The sequence below is a fragment of the Tachypleus tridentatus genome, chromosome 12 (genome assembly GCF_004210375.1).
Source record: "Tachypleus tridentatus isolate NWPU-2018 chromosome 12, ASM421037v1, whole genome shotgun sequence".
Classification (NCBI taxonomy): Eukaryota; Metazoa; Arthropoda; class Merostomata; order Xiphosura; family Limulidae; genus Tachypleus; species Tachypleus tridentatus.
The window spans coordinates 86,302,655-86,321,643 of NC_134836.1; the positions used below are offsets into that span (position 1 = coordinate 86,302,655).

The window sequence follows — 18,989 nt, forward strand, 5'->3', positions numbered from 1 at the left end:
TTAATATTCTCTGTTTGGGAGCTTTCAAGAGGAAGTATTTACACGTAAACAGTGATAATTAGATTGCCTACTAAGACAAAACTTCAATGACAGTTTCCTTCAATATTTGAAAATCGAGGCAGTAATTTAGTTTACTCTGACATGTACTGGCGTTTATACCCTAAGTTAATAAGCCTTAGGTTTCTAATATAAGATATATACGGTTGTTCAAACCTTGTAGGTGCAACAAATAAATAATAGAAAGAAATCCACTCTATTCATCAATTCTTTATTGAACATCTGTGTTTTGAACTTGTCTGCTTGCGCATGTACAGGTAGCCTGACAGCAGAAGGCTTCGGTTTGCACACGGCACTAAGCTAGGAAGAGAGCTTGCAAAATTTACAGGTGGCATATATTACATAGTTGCAGTAACAATACCGTCTATATCCTGTATTTTTGCCCAGAAAACTTAATAAGTTAAAAAAAACTCGAAGTATTTTTTTCTACCCTCTGAACGCTAAAAAGATTAATATACAGTAATGCCGAATTGCCCGAAATGCGACAAACCAGTATATTTTGGTAAGTTATTCTTAGCCTACTTTAATTACAAAACTGTTTCAAGTATTGGATTTAATATTAAAATAATAAACGCATTTTATTTCCTCATCTTCAAGTGCAACATGGTATTCTAATCATAATTTTTTGACAATTATATTCGTATTCGTTGTGCTTTTAGTGTGTTTTTCTCCATAATATACAATACATAAAATTATGTAGTATAAATTATAATAATGTCCAATCCCGTGGAACAGAAAAACGAATAACATGAAAATGGTACCAGCTTGGGCTCCTATTTCGATCTCAAGTTATTACTTTAACACTGAAACATTAATTCCAAGTTGTTCGTGTTACTTTGAGAGCGATAAAATCATAGAAATGAAAGACAGCTGTTTTAATGTTGAGCAGATTTCTCATACGATACAAACTTATGGAAGGGTTATGTAGTTTATAATTTGGTTTGAATTTCGCGCAAAGCTACACGAGGGCTATCTGCGCTAGCCGTCCCTAATTTAGCAGTGTAAGACTAGAGGGAAGGTAGCCAGTCATCATCATTTACCGCCAACCGTCTTTTTCACCAGCGAATCGTGAGATTGATTGTTACATTATAACGTTCCCACAGTTGAAAGGGCGAGCGTGTTTTATGGGATAGAGATTCGAACTCGCGGCCTTTAGAATGCTAATCTAGCACTCTAACCACCTCGCCGTTTCACTGGTCTAGACCAGAGATTAGCGTGTCCAGCTATAGATTTGTGGGTTTGCATTCGCGTCCTTTACCGTAAAGAAATATACATAAACCAGGAATCGCGCTCTGTATTATGGGGCCATGGGTTCTTTATGAGGGTGATCAAATCCCACTATTTAGTTAAAAAGGGGTAACTCAAGAGTTGTCGATGTCTATGCAGTTGACTAGCTGCCTTCTCTCACACCGCTAAAAAACAAGTTTCGATACCCGTGGTAGGCAGATCACAGATAGCCCACTGTGTAGCTTTGTGCTTAGTTCCCAGCAAATAAATCTTCTCCCTAATCTGTCAGATTAAATTAGGGATGTCTAATGCGCAACTATATCTGAGTGACACAGATAGCCTAGCTGCTTTGTGCCATAAAACACCAATCTCTGAGTGAATATCCAAAAACAAACGATTCAGTTGCTTTGTACGCATCAATCACACCGTTGTATTCAAGTATTGTAATGAGTAAAATACCTTCGTAAACAAAAATAAAAAAGTCGGTACATATGGTCGAAAAATCCTGTTAAATTAGCGTTAGACAAAATATAAAGCGGAAATATGGTCGTAAAATGCGCTGAAAAAAAATTAACAAATTAACGTATTCTTCAAACAGGTTAAGATTATTTATTTATTTTGATTTTGTTGTTTTGTAACATTAGACTGTCTCCTGGTTTCCTTTCAAGCTATGACAGTAGCCGAGGTTTGTCTGTCTCAGAAATATCACTGTCTGATTGTTTAATGTTTCCTAAAAGCTGTGCGATAATTAAGACAGAGATTTACATTTACTATATATGGGACCTTGTTCTTTAGAACTACAAGAGTATTAAATTACAGAATTATTTATTATTATTGGTATTTAATTCGGTAATAGTATTTTTTATTTTTTTCACTTCCTTCTTCTTGTTTTGGTAACCATTCAGTCCTTATCAAGTTCCGCTGGGAACACTGATCTGTATGAACTGTAACAAAATCGCACCTACGTTATATAGTACGATAGAAAGATTGTAGAGAATGAATTTACATTATAAAGATCTTGACATATAATTTAAACCTGAACACGTATAAATTTAACGTACATATGGTTTTTAATGTTATATAACTGCCATAACTCTAGGTATTTATAATTTTCGTCATTATTTCTCAGCTTTAAACATGAGGGCTTACGACGCTTAAATTGAAGACACGATCTTTACTGTATTAATATGTTCATGTGTTCAAGATAAAAAGTTGTAAGAAAGCTACAAATGTATATTAACCAGTTAAAATATTTTTACTCCTACTTTTACATTCAATTAAATTACTTTCCTTATTATTCATTGTTTCAATGTAACAATAGATTTTTTGAATTTCGCGCAAAGCTACACGAGGGCTATCTGCGCTAGCCGTCCCTAATTTTACAGGGTAATACTAAAGAGAGCTAGTCATATCATCCATCGCCCACTGTTGGGCTACTCTTTTACTAACGAATAGTGACATTGACCATCACATTATAACACTCCTTACGGCTGAAAGTGCGAGCATGTTTGGTGTGACGGGGATTCCAACCCGGTACCTTCGAATTACGCGTCGAGTGCCTTAACCACCTGGCCATGCCGGACCAACACTAATAGATCGATTAAAATGATCAGTCTATATTTCAAACATACACCGGTTGAGTGTTGCTCTAATGAAACGTTTTCGATTATAAGCAACAGCTAAACTGACACGTTATTCTATGTATAGCTTGTTGCAAACAAATTATCCAATTAAAGATGATTGTATTAAGATTGGGACACAATAGAAAAGTTAACAGAGTTTATAAATTAATGTTTAATGAGATTTTAAACTTTTATATTTTTTATCCGATTTTAAGCAATTGTATGAAGTTTACAAAAATTAGTGTCCTTTTAAGAATGACGTAAGCCACATTTTCATTGTATTAACAAAAGGGTGGAAACAGCAACAATGCAATCGGACCTCCAAATTCTAGTCGAATTTACAAGAATGTACCAGGTTATCTAATGGAACATGCAGCTTTATATTCCTGCCTGCGTCGCGCCAAACATGCTCGCCCTCCCAGCCGTGGGGGCGTTATAATGTGACGGTCAATCCCACTATTCGTTGGTAAAAGAGTAGCCCAAGAGTTGGCGGTGGGTGGTGATGACTAGCTGCCTTCTCTCTAGTCTTACACTGCTAAATTAGGGAAGGCTAGCACAGATAGCCCTCGAGTAGCTTTGTGCGAAATTCCAAAACAAACAAACAAATATTCCTGCCCATGTTTGACGAGTTATCTAATTAAATGACATAGAGCCTCAAATCACCCCTCTAAAATGAGATGATCCTGGCTAGAAATAAAATATTTCCGTATAGCCGCTCACGTGTAGATATAAACTATTAGAAGCTCAGTATATATTAAAATACATTCTTAATCTGAATTACTAAACACTACATGTTATTCGTCCAAGCATGATAAAATCAGACAATAATATTTGCTCCATGAATACCATAAAAATATCACAATTAATGCGGGTAGTTAAGATAGAATATATTCACAGATCTTCAGAAAACTAAACGAAAATATATTTTTCTGATATATTCTAAGAACCTCATTCATGTACTTATACCTTTGAAATACAGAACTTTTGGCTATTTTTTAAGCTGAAAAAGTGACGTCCACAGGTAAAGACTGGCACCGGACATGTTTGAAATGCGAAAAATGTAACAAGACCTTGACTCCAGGATCACATGCTGAGGTTCGTGGTAACATTATTTTTGTTTTTATTTCTTGGCGATTCCTGCTTTATAAAGATAAGAGTTTATTGACTTTAAGAAAGGAAAATGACTGGAAAGTGAATATATTAAATAACAAATTTTGGTGATAGGAATGATAAGTAATAACGGGTTACACAAGTATACAAGGGTGTTGAATTTATTATATTACAACGACTTTGGAACCTTCCAACGTCATTACAGTCTCTGTCGCCACGTCCAGTCATAATCTATCTGATGATCTTGCACATTAATAATATCTCTGCAGCGTAGTTTCCATTACAAAACATCCTGTCCTAAGACTGTCACGGACAAAGCACATAACTCCTCTCTGTTTGTTTCTATAATCCATCTCGTATATAGTTACGATGGTTTTCCACAGCCCATTCGACAGCTTAAGTATCCGTGATGGACTTAATAACGAACAAACAATCAAAATCACATTTAATGAGCAAAAGTGAAAAAGAAATACAAAGATGGACTGACGAGATACACACAACTATGTTTCTATTTCAGTTGTTATTAACGAAGTTTAAATCCGTTAGTACTTTGTTTATTTATTACTTATTAGTCATAATCTTTATTCTCGTCCAAATCCTTCGTTTTTGTTGTTGTTGTTTTATAATCGTATAGACTACCATGTTGCATTTAAGCCAATACTTATATTAATGATATTTTACCACTTATGTGTCACGAATCGTATTACTGGTTTTCTTTCAAGCATTTAGAATAAGCTAGGTCGGGCATGGCCAGGTGGGTTAAAGCGTTCGATTCGTAATCTGAGGGTCGCGGGTTCGAATCTCCGTCGCACCAAACGCGCTCGCCCTTTCAGCCGTGGGGGCGGTATAATGTGATGGTCAATCTCACTATTCGTTGGTAAAAGAGTAGCCCAAGAGTTGGCGGTGGATGATGATGACTAGCTGTCTTCTCTCTAGTCTTACACTGCTAAATTAGGAACGGCTAGCGCAGATAGCCCTCGTGTAGCTTTGCACAAAATTCAAAAAACAAACAAACAACTAAACATTTATATGCAAAACATCACTGAAACAACTAAACAGAACAAGTTATTTTATTTTAACCTAGTTCATGTATGACTTAAAATACTCAGACAATAATAGTTGGCCCGACATGGCGAGATGGTTAAGGCTCTCGACCCGTAATCTGAGGGTGGTGGGTTCGAATCCCCGTCGCACCAAATATGCTCGCCCTTTTAGCCTTAGGGGCGTTATAATGTTACGCTCAATCCAACTATGCACTGGTATAAGAGTAGCTCATAGTTGGTGGTGATGACTAGATGCCTTCCTTCTAGTCTTACACTGATAGATTAGGGACAGCTAGCGCAGATAGACCTCGTGTAGAATTGCGCGAAATTCAAAATAAAAGAAACCAGTAACAGTTTTACCTCATATATTGTATCAGCTAAAATAAACAGAAATGACGATGTTTTATTTACCTATTTCGTCGATACACAGGGTGTTATTGTTTTGTTATTTCATGTATTTAAACATTTAACTTATTATTTTCAATTCTATTTTGTGATTATTTTATTTATTTTTTAATTCTGCAGCATGAAGGCAAGCCCTATTGCAACAATCCCTGTTACAGCGCCCTCTTTGGGCCAGGAGGTAATGTTATATTTTATTTTTTAATAAAAGTAGGGAATGATGGTTTTAGGTTTAAAAATTCTGTGAATCTTGAAACAGGAAATAAAAATTAGGTGTCAATCGTTGTTTTAGAGTCCTTCTCCTTAATAACTATGATACAATGCAAAATATTTGAACTTGACTGTATGGAGAAAAAGAGAGACACCATAACATATCTCGTGGGTATGCAAGATACGCCTTCACCTGGCGTACTGCGGTCAGTCACCGGTGAAACTATCGTACTTAGAACGCTAAAATCCAAGATTCGGTTCCCCGCAATGGACAGAGGGTAAACATCCGAATATGTAGCTTTGCACTAAAATATAACAGCCTAAAAATAGTTTTAAATTCCAAATTAAAAACTTACTTGAATTCAAATACATGCGAAATTATTACAATGTTACCGTCAACTAGTTAACTGCCTTTGGGACAATGGTCCTTCTCTATCTTGACCTCAGGACTCTTGTATACCATGAACTCACCGTTTCATTTACAGTTATCATGTCTGTAGCTCCAGCATAAATATTCCATGCTTTGTGTCCTGTGTTTGAACTAGTTTATTTCATAATCCGCGAATGTAATTTAGAAAAAAATATTTCAGTCTACATGAACACATCAAAATGGAGCTTCGACGAGAAAAATTTAAGAAAGAGAGGTATTACAAAACTACCAACTTGGTTTTTATGTATAATCCATTATTAACCACTAATAACCTGAAATACTAAAGGTTATTAGTCGTGCATAAAGGAATATACATCAAAACTGATGAGGAACACGCACAATTACACCACAATGTGAGACTTACTTTGTTTTACTCTTCCAAGTAGCGCTAATGGAGTGTGTACGTCACGATACTAGTCTGCTGTAACACGATTAACAAATCAATAAATAAATTAGGCTTCTTTCTTATCTTTTATTCACGAAATTCACGCTTTGGTGGGTAAAAGAAGTTAACAAATACATTTCAGTGGAACAAACCCTATAATAAGGCATCCATTCTGAGGAAATAAAATACTTTCACCTTTCAACTCGTTGAACTTGTTTATGGCCAGTGAGTTTAATTAAATAAAAAAAGAGTGTTGAGAAACGTCATTTTCTTAGATATTCTTGTATGTACATAATAAAAGTTTTCACACAAGTTTATATATTTCCATCGATCTGCATGCTTTACTAATACTATGACAAACCTAAATGTAATCACAACTAAAAAGAAGCTTTATATTTAGGCCTTAAAAACGCAAAAGTACATTTGTATAAAAACAAATAAATAAAGTTTCACGAACTTAAATAATTAAAATAATTGTTAAAAGGTACAATAATTTCATGTGTAATGCTTTTTTTTCATCAGACTAAGGAACTAGAACTAATTATCATCACAAAATAGATTTATCAAATTTTGTTTTATTTTATGCACTGTGGTTACAAACGATATTATGATTTTTTTTGCATTTTGTGTGTCATAAAAAGGTTTTTCAAGAATGTTATCAAATATTTAATCGAATAATGTTTGTTTTGTTTGGTTTTTTTTTATTTCGCGCAAAGCTACTCGAGGGCTATCTGCACTAGCCGTCCTTAATTTTGCAGTGTAAGACTAGAGGGAAGGCAGCTAGTCTTCACTACCCACTGCCAATTCTTGGGCTACTCTTTTACCAGCGAATAGTGGGATTGACCGTAATATTATAACGCCCCCACGACTGAAAGAGCGAGCATGTTGGGTATGACCGGGATTCGAATCTGCGACCCTCAGATTATGAATCGAACACCTTAACCCACCTGGCCATGCTGGGCCTCGAATAATGGTTAAAACTAGTTGTGCTTGTAAAGGGTGTAAGAAACATTTGTTTGTTTGTTTGTTTTTGAATTTCGCACAAAGCTACTCGAGGGCTATCTGTGCTAGCCATCCCTAATTTAGCAGTGTAAGACTAGAGGGAAGGCAGCTAGTCATCACCACCCACCGCCAACTCTTGGGCTACTCTTTTACCAACGAATAGTGGGATTGACCGTAACATTATAACGCCTCCACGGCTAAAAGGGCGGGCATGTTTGATGCGACCGGGATTCGAACCCGCAACCCTCGGATTACGAGTCGCACGCCTTAACACGCTTGGCCATGCCGGGCCCATGTAAGAAACAAAGTTACGCAAACTCTTAGATATTAATGCAATTAAAATTACGCTTTTGGACTTGCGTTCTTTAAGTTAGAAACGCCGTATTTATTTGAATTCTTAAATTATTTGCAAATCATGGGTAATTCATGCACCACTACGTAATTTGATAGTTATTATGATAATAAAATATTCCGAAGACATCAAACGGAAATTTTACAAAGACAACACAATATAATTATTATCTTTGAAGTTTATATATATATATATAATATAGAGTGAAGCTACGGATTGAACTGCTTGCACCGTACTCACTCAGAGATCGAACTCATAATTTTATTGTTTTAGCTTTCGAACTTATTCCTGAGCCGTCCCCCTCTGATACAGCGTTAAGTCTTCGGATTTATAAAACTAAAATCAGGTGTTCAATTCGGTGGACTCAGCAGATAGCCCAACGTGGCTTTGCTATAAGAAAACAAACAATTATTCCTGAGCCATTAGGGAATATATATATATAAAGGATACATATAATTTAAATTTCTTGTCTGATGCTTCCCCTTAGTGACAATTAATAGAAGTTAAACTTTACGTTTCGAGCAAGTTGACATTCTTAAGAAACAATTGGACCCCAGGGTAAGATATGTTTTAGCTATATTAAAATATTGATTATTGTTTTATAATGATAACTGGCACAAGGTAGGACACGTTTCTCACTAAAGATAAATAAATGAAAAATCTTAGTTAGAATCAAAAACTTTAATTTTTAAACATTTTTAATATGTAAATTTATCAATTTTTTATCGAATATTTTGTTTTATTTTCAGGCTACGGTAGAGGCGGAACTCAGAGCTACCAATACAACAAATGAATATTTATAAATTTTATCAGAGTCTTTTCAGTACTAATTTATAAATGTTCTTAAACTCGGTCCCATTAACTAAAATATATGAATAAAATAATACCCAGTTATAATTTCCGTATTTTAGTTACAACATTTTTACTTATCGTTTTGGAATAATAATAATTAGAGTATAGAAGTACAGCAAAACGAATAATATATACAAAGTCATTTTCAATTCTTCCGAACAGTATTATCATACAAAGATTATAATTTGTTTTATTATTTTTTTAGAGTAGCCAATAAATTATGTACTTTTGTGTTAAAAACTGTTGGAGTACTTAATTTCAATTTTTTAAAAGCGGAAAATGTTTCTCAGGCAAAAAGCACAAACATATTTTTTAAATGGTTGTTTTATTTACACTGGGGAACACTCATTTTGTTGCATTAAAAAAAGACCTTTCTATAGTCAATTTGAGTGTGTTGATTTCAAATCTGAAGTCGGTTTTTGTCTGCAAGCTACAGATTTTATGCAATTTGACATTTTTATTTGAAAGACCTAAATCCCGCACTAAATCATTCATTTCAGCCTGTGGAAGAGGCTTGGGGACGGGGAAAGGTTCAGTGTCTGAAGAACAGTTCTCCGATTGTGTACACTTTTCTGACAATTCACTGTCACAATAGTCTTGTTCGCTTGTATCATGTCCAATGTCTTTATCGTCCAATGAAGGCAAGCCTTTGAAAACTGGAACAGGAACTTCTTCAGAGTGCGGAGCAGGCCGAATAGCTGAGGGAATGTTCGGATACGTAATCTTTTATGTCGGTTTTTCTTCCCAACACCCGTTGTGTTTACCATGCAGAAATAACAGTCAGTTACATGGTTAGTGGGTTCGCGCCAAATCATTGGAACACCAAAAGGCAGACCATTGCGTTTTCCTTTGGTCCAGTCTCGACGCATTTCCTCACAATTGTGGCACACAACATGAGGAGCCCATTGCTTGTCTTGATCACCAAGATGAACTTCAAAATATGCCTTGTAGGCACGCTTGACGAACGAGGATATGTTACGTCTCTGACGATTGAGTGTGTAGCATCCACATATGTAGCAGAAGGCATCAGGCTTGTTTCTGCAATGATATCTATTTTTGGAAGCCATGTTTGATCTGAAACAAAAGAAGAATGATTAAAATATTAGAAGCTATCTATATATATGGACGTGAAAATGCTTATACATGGTTTACGCAAGTTCACATTTGTACAATTTCATTAACCTCAAATTGCATACAAACTAGAGCTTGTAGAGAAAAAATAATTTAAGATTTGAAATCAGCGCCTAAAACTCCTTCAGAATCAGATAAAATATCCAATGCAACTCAAAGTTACTGAAAAAGTGTTCCCCAGTGTTATTCATTAACTTTTTGTATCTTGTGTGGTATATTTAATGCTAGACAATTTTTATTTTGTTTATTTTATATCCGTATAAGAAAAGAACGTTTGTTTACACATTGGTCTAAGCAGTTAGAAGAGATACGTGGAATCACCTATCTACATATCATAATTCGTCCCTAATGGCGGTGTGGCATGTGTTCATACTTACAACGTCAGATATCGGGTTTCGATACCTTTGGTGAGCAGAGCACAGATAGTCCATATTGTAGTTTCGTGCTTAATCACAAACAAATATATCGTTTTTTAAAAAAATACTTTGCAGTCAGTCAGGAAAAAAAACAACCTTTATATTAGGTTGGTCTAAACTAACTTTGTATTATATCCTAACAAGAATTTCAAATCAAATCATTATGAAAATCTGTTTGCACTAATACGTTGTTGTTTTTTCATAATTTATTGTGCAAACTGGAGGAACTTAAACACTTTGAAAATAAAATTAGAAGAAAAAAAACGCTCTGTACTCTCCTGATAATAATAATAAATACTGCCAACGTTCCGCCGTTTTGGCTTCACCAGAGCTTGTAGTTCAAGGACTGTGTTTGATTTAAAAGAAAGTTAATGTACACTTCCACTAATGTATAATCGAATCGCAATCTTTAACTATGGACGTACTCATTTTGTATTACTAGCTTTCTATCATGTGTTCTTTTAAAATAAAAAAAAACAGGATATACCTTTTGTTCTGATGTACTAGCTAGAATCATATTAAAATTAAAACAGGATATACCTTTTGTTCTGATGTACTAGCTAGAATCATATTAAAATTCTCAAGCGATTCTTATTTAAGCTTATTCTTCATTACTATTATAAAAGCAAATATATGTGACTTGATCAGTTTGAAATTTCAACAATTTCCAGAAATTTTAGATACGTCTATTTGTTCTTTACTGCAGAGTTCTCAAAATAACTGAACATTTAATTTACACGTAGAAAAACGATATCAACTATTAGCAGTGGCTCGTTTCTTTCTATTGATGTATAAATGTTTATGCTTTCATGAGTTTGTTTCCCATATGAACTTCTTCCGCGGTCAACGAATTGCTTTTTGTTTCAAGAGTAAATACAATTAAAATTTTTATTTTTTTTTGTTTGTTACATTCATATATCACACCGACACAGTGCATAATTCACCTCGTGATGCACACATTTTACTAACATAAACGAGAGTACAAACTGCAGAACTGAGCGTATCTCATGTGACGTCGTTTTAGTGTCTATCGACTGACTGACAGACAACATACTATACTGTATAGGAGTGCGACTGATTAAAACAGGTGATCCCTGGGAAAATAAATAATTAAATAAACTCATTTAAATAATAATTACTACTAAGAAGTTCTCACGAATGGACAGAATATTTGATTGCTGTCATTTATATTTGTAAGATCATGAAATAGCCTTATTGCTTATGTATTATCAAACTGATAAAAATATGATTTTTTGCCGAGGTCTCACTGTGCAGTAAGCTGATAAAACGTTTCTTTCATCATGGAAGTATCCAGATTCTGCATCAAGATATGCCCCAAGTGACACAACGGCATGTCTTGGGATTCACACCGCTAGAAACCGAGTTTTGATACCCGTGTGAGCAGAGCACAGATAGCCCATTGTGTAGCTTTGTACTTAATTCTAAACAAACAAGCATTATGATATAAAGTAAATAAGCTCCAGTAAAAGATCCTTTGAAATTCAGTCACAAGTATACTTTAAATAATCACAAATAGTTACTGTTACTTAGTTGTAGCTTACTAATGTTACGTAAAAATGTAATGTTCCACTTTTATGACAAAATCTACATGATAGGTTTTCCTTTCCCTGCAATCTCCCACTGGTACAGCGATAAGTCTACGGATTTACAACGCTCAAAGCAGCGGTTCAATTCCATTCGGTAGGCTCAGCAGATGGGCCGATGTGGCTTTGCTATAAGAAAAACACACACACCTTACCCTACCAATTGAATAATTTAACTTCTGTCATTAATATTTATAGTTTAAACTAATTTGCAGAAAACGAAACACATATTCCAAAAGTTACCTTAAAAAGTTTTATAACACTAAAATAAAATAATTATCAGCAGGATAGTTAGAAGCTTATACAAATATATTTGTATTGTCTGGATCTTTAATCGTTATTTTCTTGGTTTTATAAACATTCTTCATAATAAGTAATTTCTGAGAAATGTAGAAGCCTGATGTTGAAAGTTAGAAACATGACGATCATATTAATCCTGCATAGAACCCGGAAATAGAAACATGACGCCCATGTTTATCTTGTATAGAACCCCGGAATTAGAAACATGACGATCATATTACTCCTGTATAGAACCCCGGAAATAGAAACATAACGACCATATTAATGTTGTATAGAACCCGGAAATAGAAACATGACGACCATATTAATCTTGTGTGTGTGTTTTTTTTCTTATAGCAAAGCCACCTCGGACTATCTGCTGAGCCCACCGAGGAGAATCGAACCCCTTGACTTTAGCATTGTAAATCGGTGGACTTACCGCTGTACTAGCGGGGGGCTATTAATCTTGTATGGAACCACGGAAATTATGTATGATATCTGACTAAGAGATTTAGAATCCTGAAAGTATAATCGCAGCAACTGATGGGAGCAGAAAAATTTACATCCACATCTTCTATGTAAACATTTTTAACCCACTTTCTAATAAGAATGTGACTGAAAAGCCTATAACTATAAAAACAATCCTATAAATAAGTAACTGAATCAGTTAGAACCATTTTAATCTGAACAGCGCCAGGTTCTTTGCTAGTATATAGGTAAGAAGAAGAATACTACAGTGTTATAAATTCAACTACAGCATGTCATAAAACTAAAAAGGTTATACTTGATGTTTCTAGTAGTATATACCCGACTTATTACTCTCTAACAATTATTATTTTCCTTCCTTTGGTACCAGGATGGGACAGCGGCAAGTTTAAGAACTTTCATCACTATAATTATAGGTTTGATTCTTCGCGATGGGCGCAGTAAATCACCTAATGTGGCTTTCTTCAAAAAAGAAACAAACTTTTATTTTTAAGCAATTGCTTGTCATTAAGTCCTGATAAGGTTTGATGGCTGAAGCACTTAACTTGAGTTGTCTATATTTATAAAAAAAACTTGTGAAATATCACACGATACAAAAACAAAATAAAAGATAGTGTCTGACCTTCTTCGCATCGCCAGGAAGTTATGACGCTGGACTTGTAATCTGAAGATCATGGATTCGGATTCCCGTCACACCAAACATGCTCGCCCTTTCAGCTGTGGGGGAATTATAATGTGAAGGTCAATCTTACTATTCGTTGATAAAAGAGTAATCTAATAGTTGGCGGTGAGTGGTGATTAGTAGCTACCTTCCCTCTAATCTTACACTTTTAAATTAGGATCGGCTAGAGCACATAGCTCACGTGTAGCTTTCCGCGAAATTCTAAACAAACGAACCTTCGCACACGTTATTTTAACATTGAGCAATGAACTTGAATCACGAATTGGATACCTCTTATTCATGTGAATCAGAATAATTCTCATCATTCAAACATGCACTTCATTCGATTCAAGAAACTGTTAATACTTCAGTATTTGGTATTTTAAACATGATAAAGTTAAGGAAACACAAGCATGAATATTGGTAAAACTTACCTTTGGCATTAATATTTACAAGAATACAAAACAAAACCTAAGTGAAAGAGATTGTGGTGTTTAAATCAAGGTGTGTCCAAAATCCAGATTTCCTTATGTGACTTTAATATAGTCTTATTAAGAGAATAATGTATAACTTGAGTGCCCGTGTAATTATTGGAATAGTCAAGAATTTTATTTTTCCATAACTTCAGATAGGTAGATGTATACACTTAAGTTTTTCTAAATTTTCGCGCAGGTGTTCTGCATGTAGTATAGAATTCTTGTTAAACCAATGTGCAAAGGTCGTAAACATGATGGCACAGTGACACGTCTGCAGGTTTACAAAGTTAGAAACAGGGTTTCGATATCAGTGGTGGGCAGAGCACAAATAGCTCTTTCTGTACCTTTGACCTTAACTATAAGCAAACAAATAGTAAACATCTTTTAATCCTTTTACTCGATTAAAGATATATACGACAACGACTATAAGTTTGTATCTGAGTCCCCTGGAGACGAGAGAGCCCATCTCAGAGGATGTTTCAGGTACTTAAACCAATATGAAACAGTTGTTTATTACATTATTTATAAATATCACTTAGAAAAGTCGATTATGTGTGCACCAATGAACTTTGGTTTGGCGCACTTTCCACATTATACCTGAATTACGGCTGTAAATTAGAATTTTTTAGGCCTGTTTGTACGTGATTATAAGTACTTCCTTTCAACTCCAACAGCCAGTTAAGGGCACAGTAAAGAATAATTATAGGCAGGCCAGTAACTGAAGCATTTGAAAATATACTTTTCTCGCAGTGACTAAATATTTTATTTATTTGTTCACTTACATATTTGTTATCCATATTCGATCTATTTTTGTCTAATATTTTCTTAATCTGCGTTTTATAGATATTTTTAAATTACCTGTTGGTAATCACATGTTTACTTCACTTTGCGTATGTGCATGTGTGTGTTTTGGGAAGACAATTCTACATGTAATAAGTCGTTATTAATTTTAAACGTAACATTTTCAGTAAACGTCATAGTCGTCTGATGCTATGTTCAAAATGCTTAACGTTACAAAAATAAATTCTACGTATTCTGTAATCCCCGTCACACCAAACATGGTCGTCCTTTCAACCGTGGGGGCGTTATACTGTTACGGTCAATAACACTATTCGTTGGTAAAAGAGTAGCCCAAGAATCTTAGATTCCTAAATCAGGGACGGCTAGTGCAGATAGCCCTCGAGTAGCTTTGAGCGAAATTCAAACCAAACTATAAACTGATATTGAGTTAATTGTTTTGAGTGAACATCGTGTTAACCAACCTCGGAACTTTCAAGGTGTTAACATATATATATATATATATATATATACATATATAGTCATTTCTAAAGTTAATTAGGTACTTGCCCCGTAGGCTCTAACATAAATACAAGAACAATAAGAGCACTTCGCAGGGTCTAACTGGCAGTGTTGTAGATGGCGTTGTTACATTGATCATTTGCATAGTTACAATAGTCAGTCGATCATGATATGAAAGGTTACAGCTGCACTCAAACCTTTCTTCTCCATGTACCCATCCGCAGCTTCGAATATAACGGTATTCGTTCTTGACTGCAAGAAACAAGAAATTGTAGAGTTATCAAATACAATCACCGGCACAAAATAAAACTGGTATTTCCAGGTTTCTTGTACTGACGCTATTTACAAGTTTTTAGCGATATAAACCTTCATACTTACCTCTAGCCACTAGAGGGTTGTAAAACTTATACGTAACAGTTAAAAAAATAAACCGCTTTTTTATCTTCAAGTAGAATTATTTCTACTGACTGATCAAAAAGAGCCCATCCAATTATAGAACCATTACAAAACAGCCAATGTTTACTCCTGTATCTTGCAAAATATTTATTTAAAAATATATATATTATTCTGTTTCAATGATATTATTCCACGTTTCCTCCACATATATATGAAATGCCAGATTAAGATATTTATTATTCGCTATTACGTGTGGTAGCGTTAAAATATTAAATTTAAGGTCATTGTAGCCCATTGTAGATTAAATAGTTTTACGTTATAGTAAGAAAATTAATTTCATTGGAATATTAGCTAACATACACATTGATATAAAAATAGTTCGCTGTGGCATGAGAAGAAAGAAAACAAGTTATAGTGATGACATTTACAATTATTTCACTTCCTTGCGTGAAATTTAAAATATTTTCTTTAAAAGTCCAAACTTTTTTTGCTTCACACGCAGTGGCTCAGCGATAAGTCAGAGGGCTTATGACGCTAAAAATTGAATTTCGATATTTACCGCACATATAGCTCATTGGGAAGTTTTGTGCTTAAACTAAAAATGAAACTCTTTAATATACATTACACAATATTTTTGTCTTGCAACACTATTTGTTGCAATATAATCCTTCTATTTCATTCTTCCTTCTTAACATATATTAGTTAAGTAGTGGTTAAGTATGGAATGCCCGTTTCAAAATGAAAGTACATTTAGTGTATACTTAACTCAGTCAGATGTGTGCAATTTACAAGTTGTGAAATCATACAAGGTAATCAGTCTAAAGGTTTGATTTTCTATAAATTATTTTTCCTTATAGTAATAAATATCCGTAATGTATAGTAAGATACAAATGTTTATGAGTTATGAATATGCAAAAGTAATAATTAACAAATGTAGTTGCTAGACCCTAATGTCCTAAATTTCTAAACGTAGGTTACCAAATATAAAATGTTATAAAGGTTATTTTTCTTCCAGCAATTTTTGGCATCTCCTGATAGACTAAATACCATACTCTAACATTACACTTTTAAGTAAATCAAGCTTTGTAAAAATATACCTGATCGTTTTCAACTCATGTTTATTTGTATTCAAATAGCCTCAAAATAGTTAAAATTAAATTCTTATTATTTTAAACTATTATTTGATTCCAAAGGTAAATATTATCCCGTGAGTCAGACAGTGCGTTTGTGGGTTTACAATGTACAACATCAGATCCTCACTGTGAACAGAGTGTATAAAGTGTATTGTGTAGCCATGCACAAAATCAGTTCCTCACTGTAAACAGAGTGTATAAAGTCTATTATGTAGCTATGTACAACATTAGTTCTTCATGTAAACAGAGTTAATAAGGTCTGCTATGTAGTTATGTACAACACCAGTTCCTCACTGTGAACACTGTATATGGTCTATTGTATATCTATGTACAACACCAGTCCTTCTCTGTAAACAGAGTGTATATGGTCTATTGTGTAGCTGTGAACTGAGAAATAATAAAGAAAGTGCACCTTGTGACTCAGCGAAAATTCGAGTTTCCATACTAGTGATGAGAAGAGCACATATATCCAATTATGCAGTGCAGCTTTGTATTTAACACAAACAAAACAAAAAGTAAATAAATGTAGCGAATTACTTAAAATGAACTGAAATATTTTAACATGTGGAGAAATATATGAGCCTAAGCTAATTTTTCTTAGCATATGTTCGGTTTTTACTGATATCAGTACAAGCAAACGTATACGTTCCACTAGCAGAATTTATTTCATTGGTTTTATTTGTCATACAGAAATTAATTTCACTTTTAAATGAGTAGAATTCTCCAAATATTTTCTTCTATTCTGAAATATTTTCGACCTTCCTTTAAAAATAAATTAATGGTTTATAAAAACAAGCAACAAGAGAAGAAAATGTAATTATTTTCAAATTTGTTAAAATGAGAAACATAAAATATTTGATTTTAGAATCTCTGTAGTGATCAAAAGGTGAGGAGTTCGGAAATTTTCTTTATGTATTTGATTTGTTTTAAATTTTGTGCTAGCCGTCCCTAATTTAGCAGTGTAAGATTAGAAGGAAGGCAGCTAGTCATCACCACCCACCGCCAACTCTTGGGCTACTCTTTTACCAAAAAATAATGGGATTGACCGTCACATTATAACGCCCCCACGGCTGAAAAGGCGAGTCGAGTGCCTTAACCACTCTTTATGAGAGACAGATATACCATTACGAGCTATTATAAAGTATAGGTGGTTAAAGTCTTCTGAATGTAACTTTACAAAGTTATAATTTATGAAGTATGTTATCTAGGACTTGAAATGTAAGAAAATATATGTATCGTAGGTCCAAATCTTTTAATATCATTGAGAAGTTTAAAGATACACTACATGGTCAAAAGTGTGTGGACACCCCTTCTAATTAGTGGCTTCGGCTATTTCAGCCACATTCATTGTTAAAAGGTGCATAAAATCAAACATACAGCCATGTAATCTCCATAGACAAACATTGGCAGTGGGATGGGTTGTACTGGAAAGCTCAGTGACACTAAACGTGGCACTGTCATAGGATGCCACCTTTCCAACAAGTCAGTTCGTCAAATTTTTGCCCTGCTAGAGCTGCTCCGGTCAACTGTAAGTGCTGTTATTGCGAAGTGAAAACGTCTAGAAGCAACAACAACTCAGACACGAAGCGGTAGGCCACACAAGCTCACAGAACAGGACCGCTGAATGCTAAAGCGCGTAAAAATAATCTGTCCACAGTTGCAACGCTCACTACCGAGTTCCAAACCGCCTCTGTTCGTCCGGAGATTCATGAAATGGGTTTCCATGGCTGAACAGTCACACACAAACCTGAGATCACTATGCGTAATGTTAAGCGTCGGCTGGAGTGGTGTATAGCACATCACCATTGGACTCTGGACCAGTGTCAACGCGTTCTCTGGAGTGATGAATCACGCTTCACTATCTGGCAGTCTGATGGACGAATCTGGGTTTAGCGGATTCCAGGAGAACGCTGCCTGACCAAACGCATAGTGCCAACTGTAAAGTTTTGTAGAGGATGAACAATGGTCTGAAGTTGTGGGTTACCTGTGCTCTAACCACCATGGCTATCGAAACCCTGTTTCTAGCAATATATGTCTGAAGACATACCATTGTACCACTGGGGGGCAAACAAATAAAGAACTTGAATTTTACTTTTATGTGGAACTTGTTTTTTTGTTTGTTTGTAATTCAGTCCAAATCTACACAATGGGCTATATGAGCTCTGCTCAGTATGGATTTCTAAATCTGATTTATAGCGTTTTAAGTCCCAGATATACCATCGTACCATTAATTGAATGGTTGCATTTCTAAATTCCATTAAAATGAATGTATGGCTGCCAAAATGTTTTACAGTATTCTTTAAAGATCTTTCACAAAGTTACCTATCCGCCCTTTATTGTCAAGGCCACGACTACATAGACCACGAGGGAGGAACTCAAATAACAGCCCAGTTTACTTTATCAAACAATTTCCGGC

General features: G+C 34.7%; 1 protein-coding gene across 1 annotated transcript; it reads left to right on the forward strand.

Annotated features, from left to right (window-relative positions):
- Positions 1-306: 306 nt before the first annotated feature.
- LOC143233887 (cysteine-rich protein 1-like) lies at positions 307-8,940 on the forward strand. The gene is made up of 4 exons (XM_076470743.1): positions 307-559; positions 3,907-4,001; positions 5,585-5,642; positions 8,590-8,940. The coding sequence occupies exons 1-4, from the start codon at positions 520-522 to the stop codon at positions 8,631-8,633; spliced, it is 237 nt and encodes a 78-aa protein (XP_076326858.1). The 5' UTR covers positions 307-519; the 3' UTR covers positions 8,634-8,940.
- The last annotated feature ends 10,049 nt before the right edge of the window (positions 8,941-18,989 follow it).

What these genes read in the sequence shown, in the direction of transcription:
- LOC143233887 (XM_076470743.1), top strand. Translation starts at nt 520, where the DNA reads ATGCCGAATTGCCCGAAATGCGACAAACCAGTATATTTTG. An exon ending in CTCCAGGATCACATGCTGAG is followed by an intron (nt 4,002 to 5,584) that starts GTTCGTGGTAAC and finishes TTAATTCTGCAG; the next exon opens with CATGAAGGCAAGCCCTATTG. An exon ending in CGCCCTCTTTGGGCCAGGAG is followed by an intron (nt 5,643 to 8,589) that starts GTAATGTTATAT and finishes TTTTATTTTCAG; the next exon opens with GCTACGGTAGAGGCGGAACT.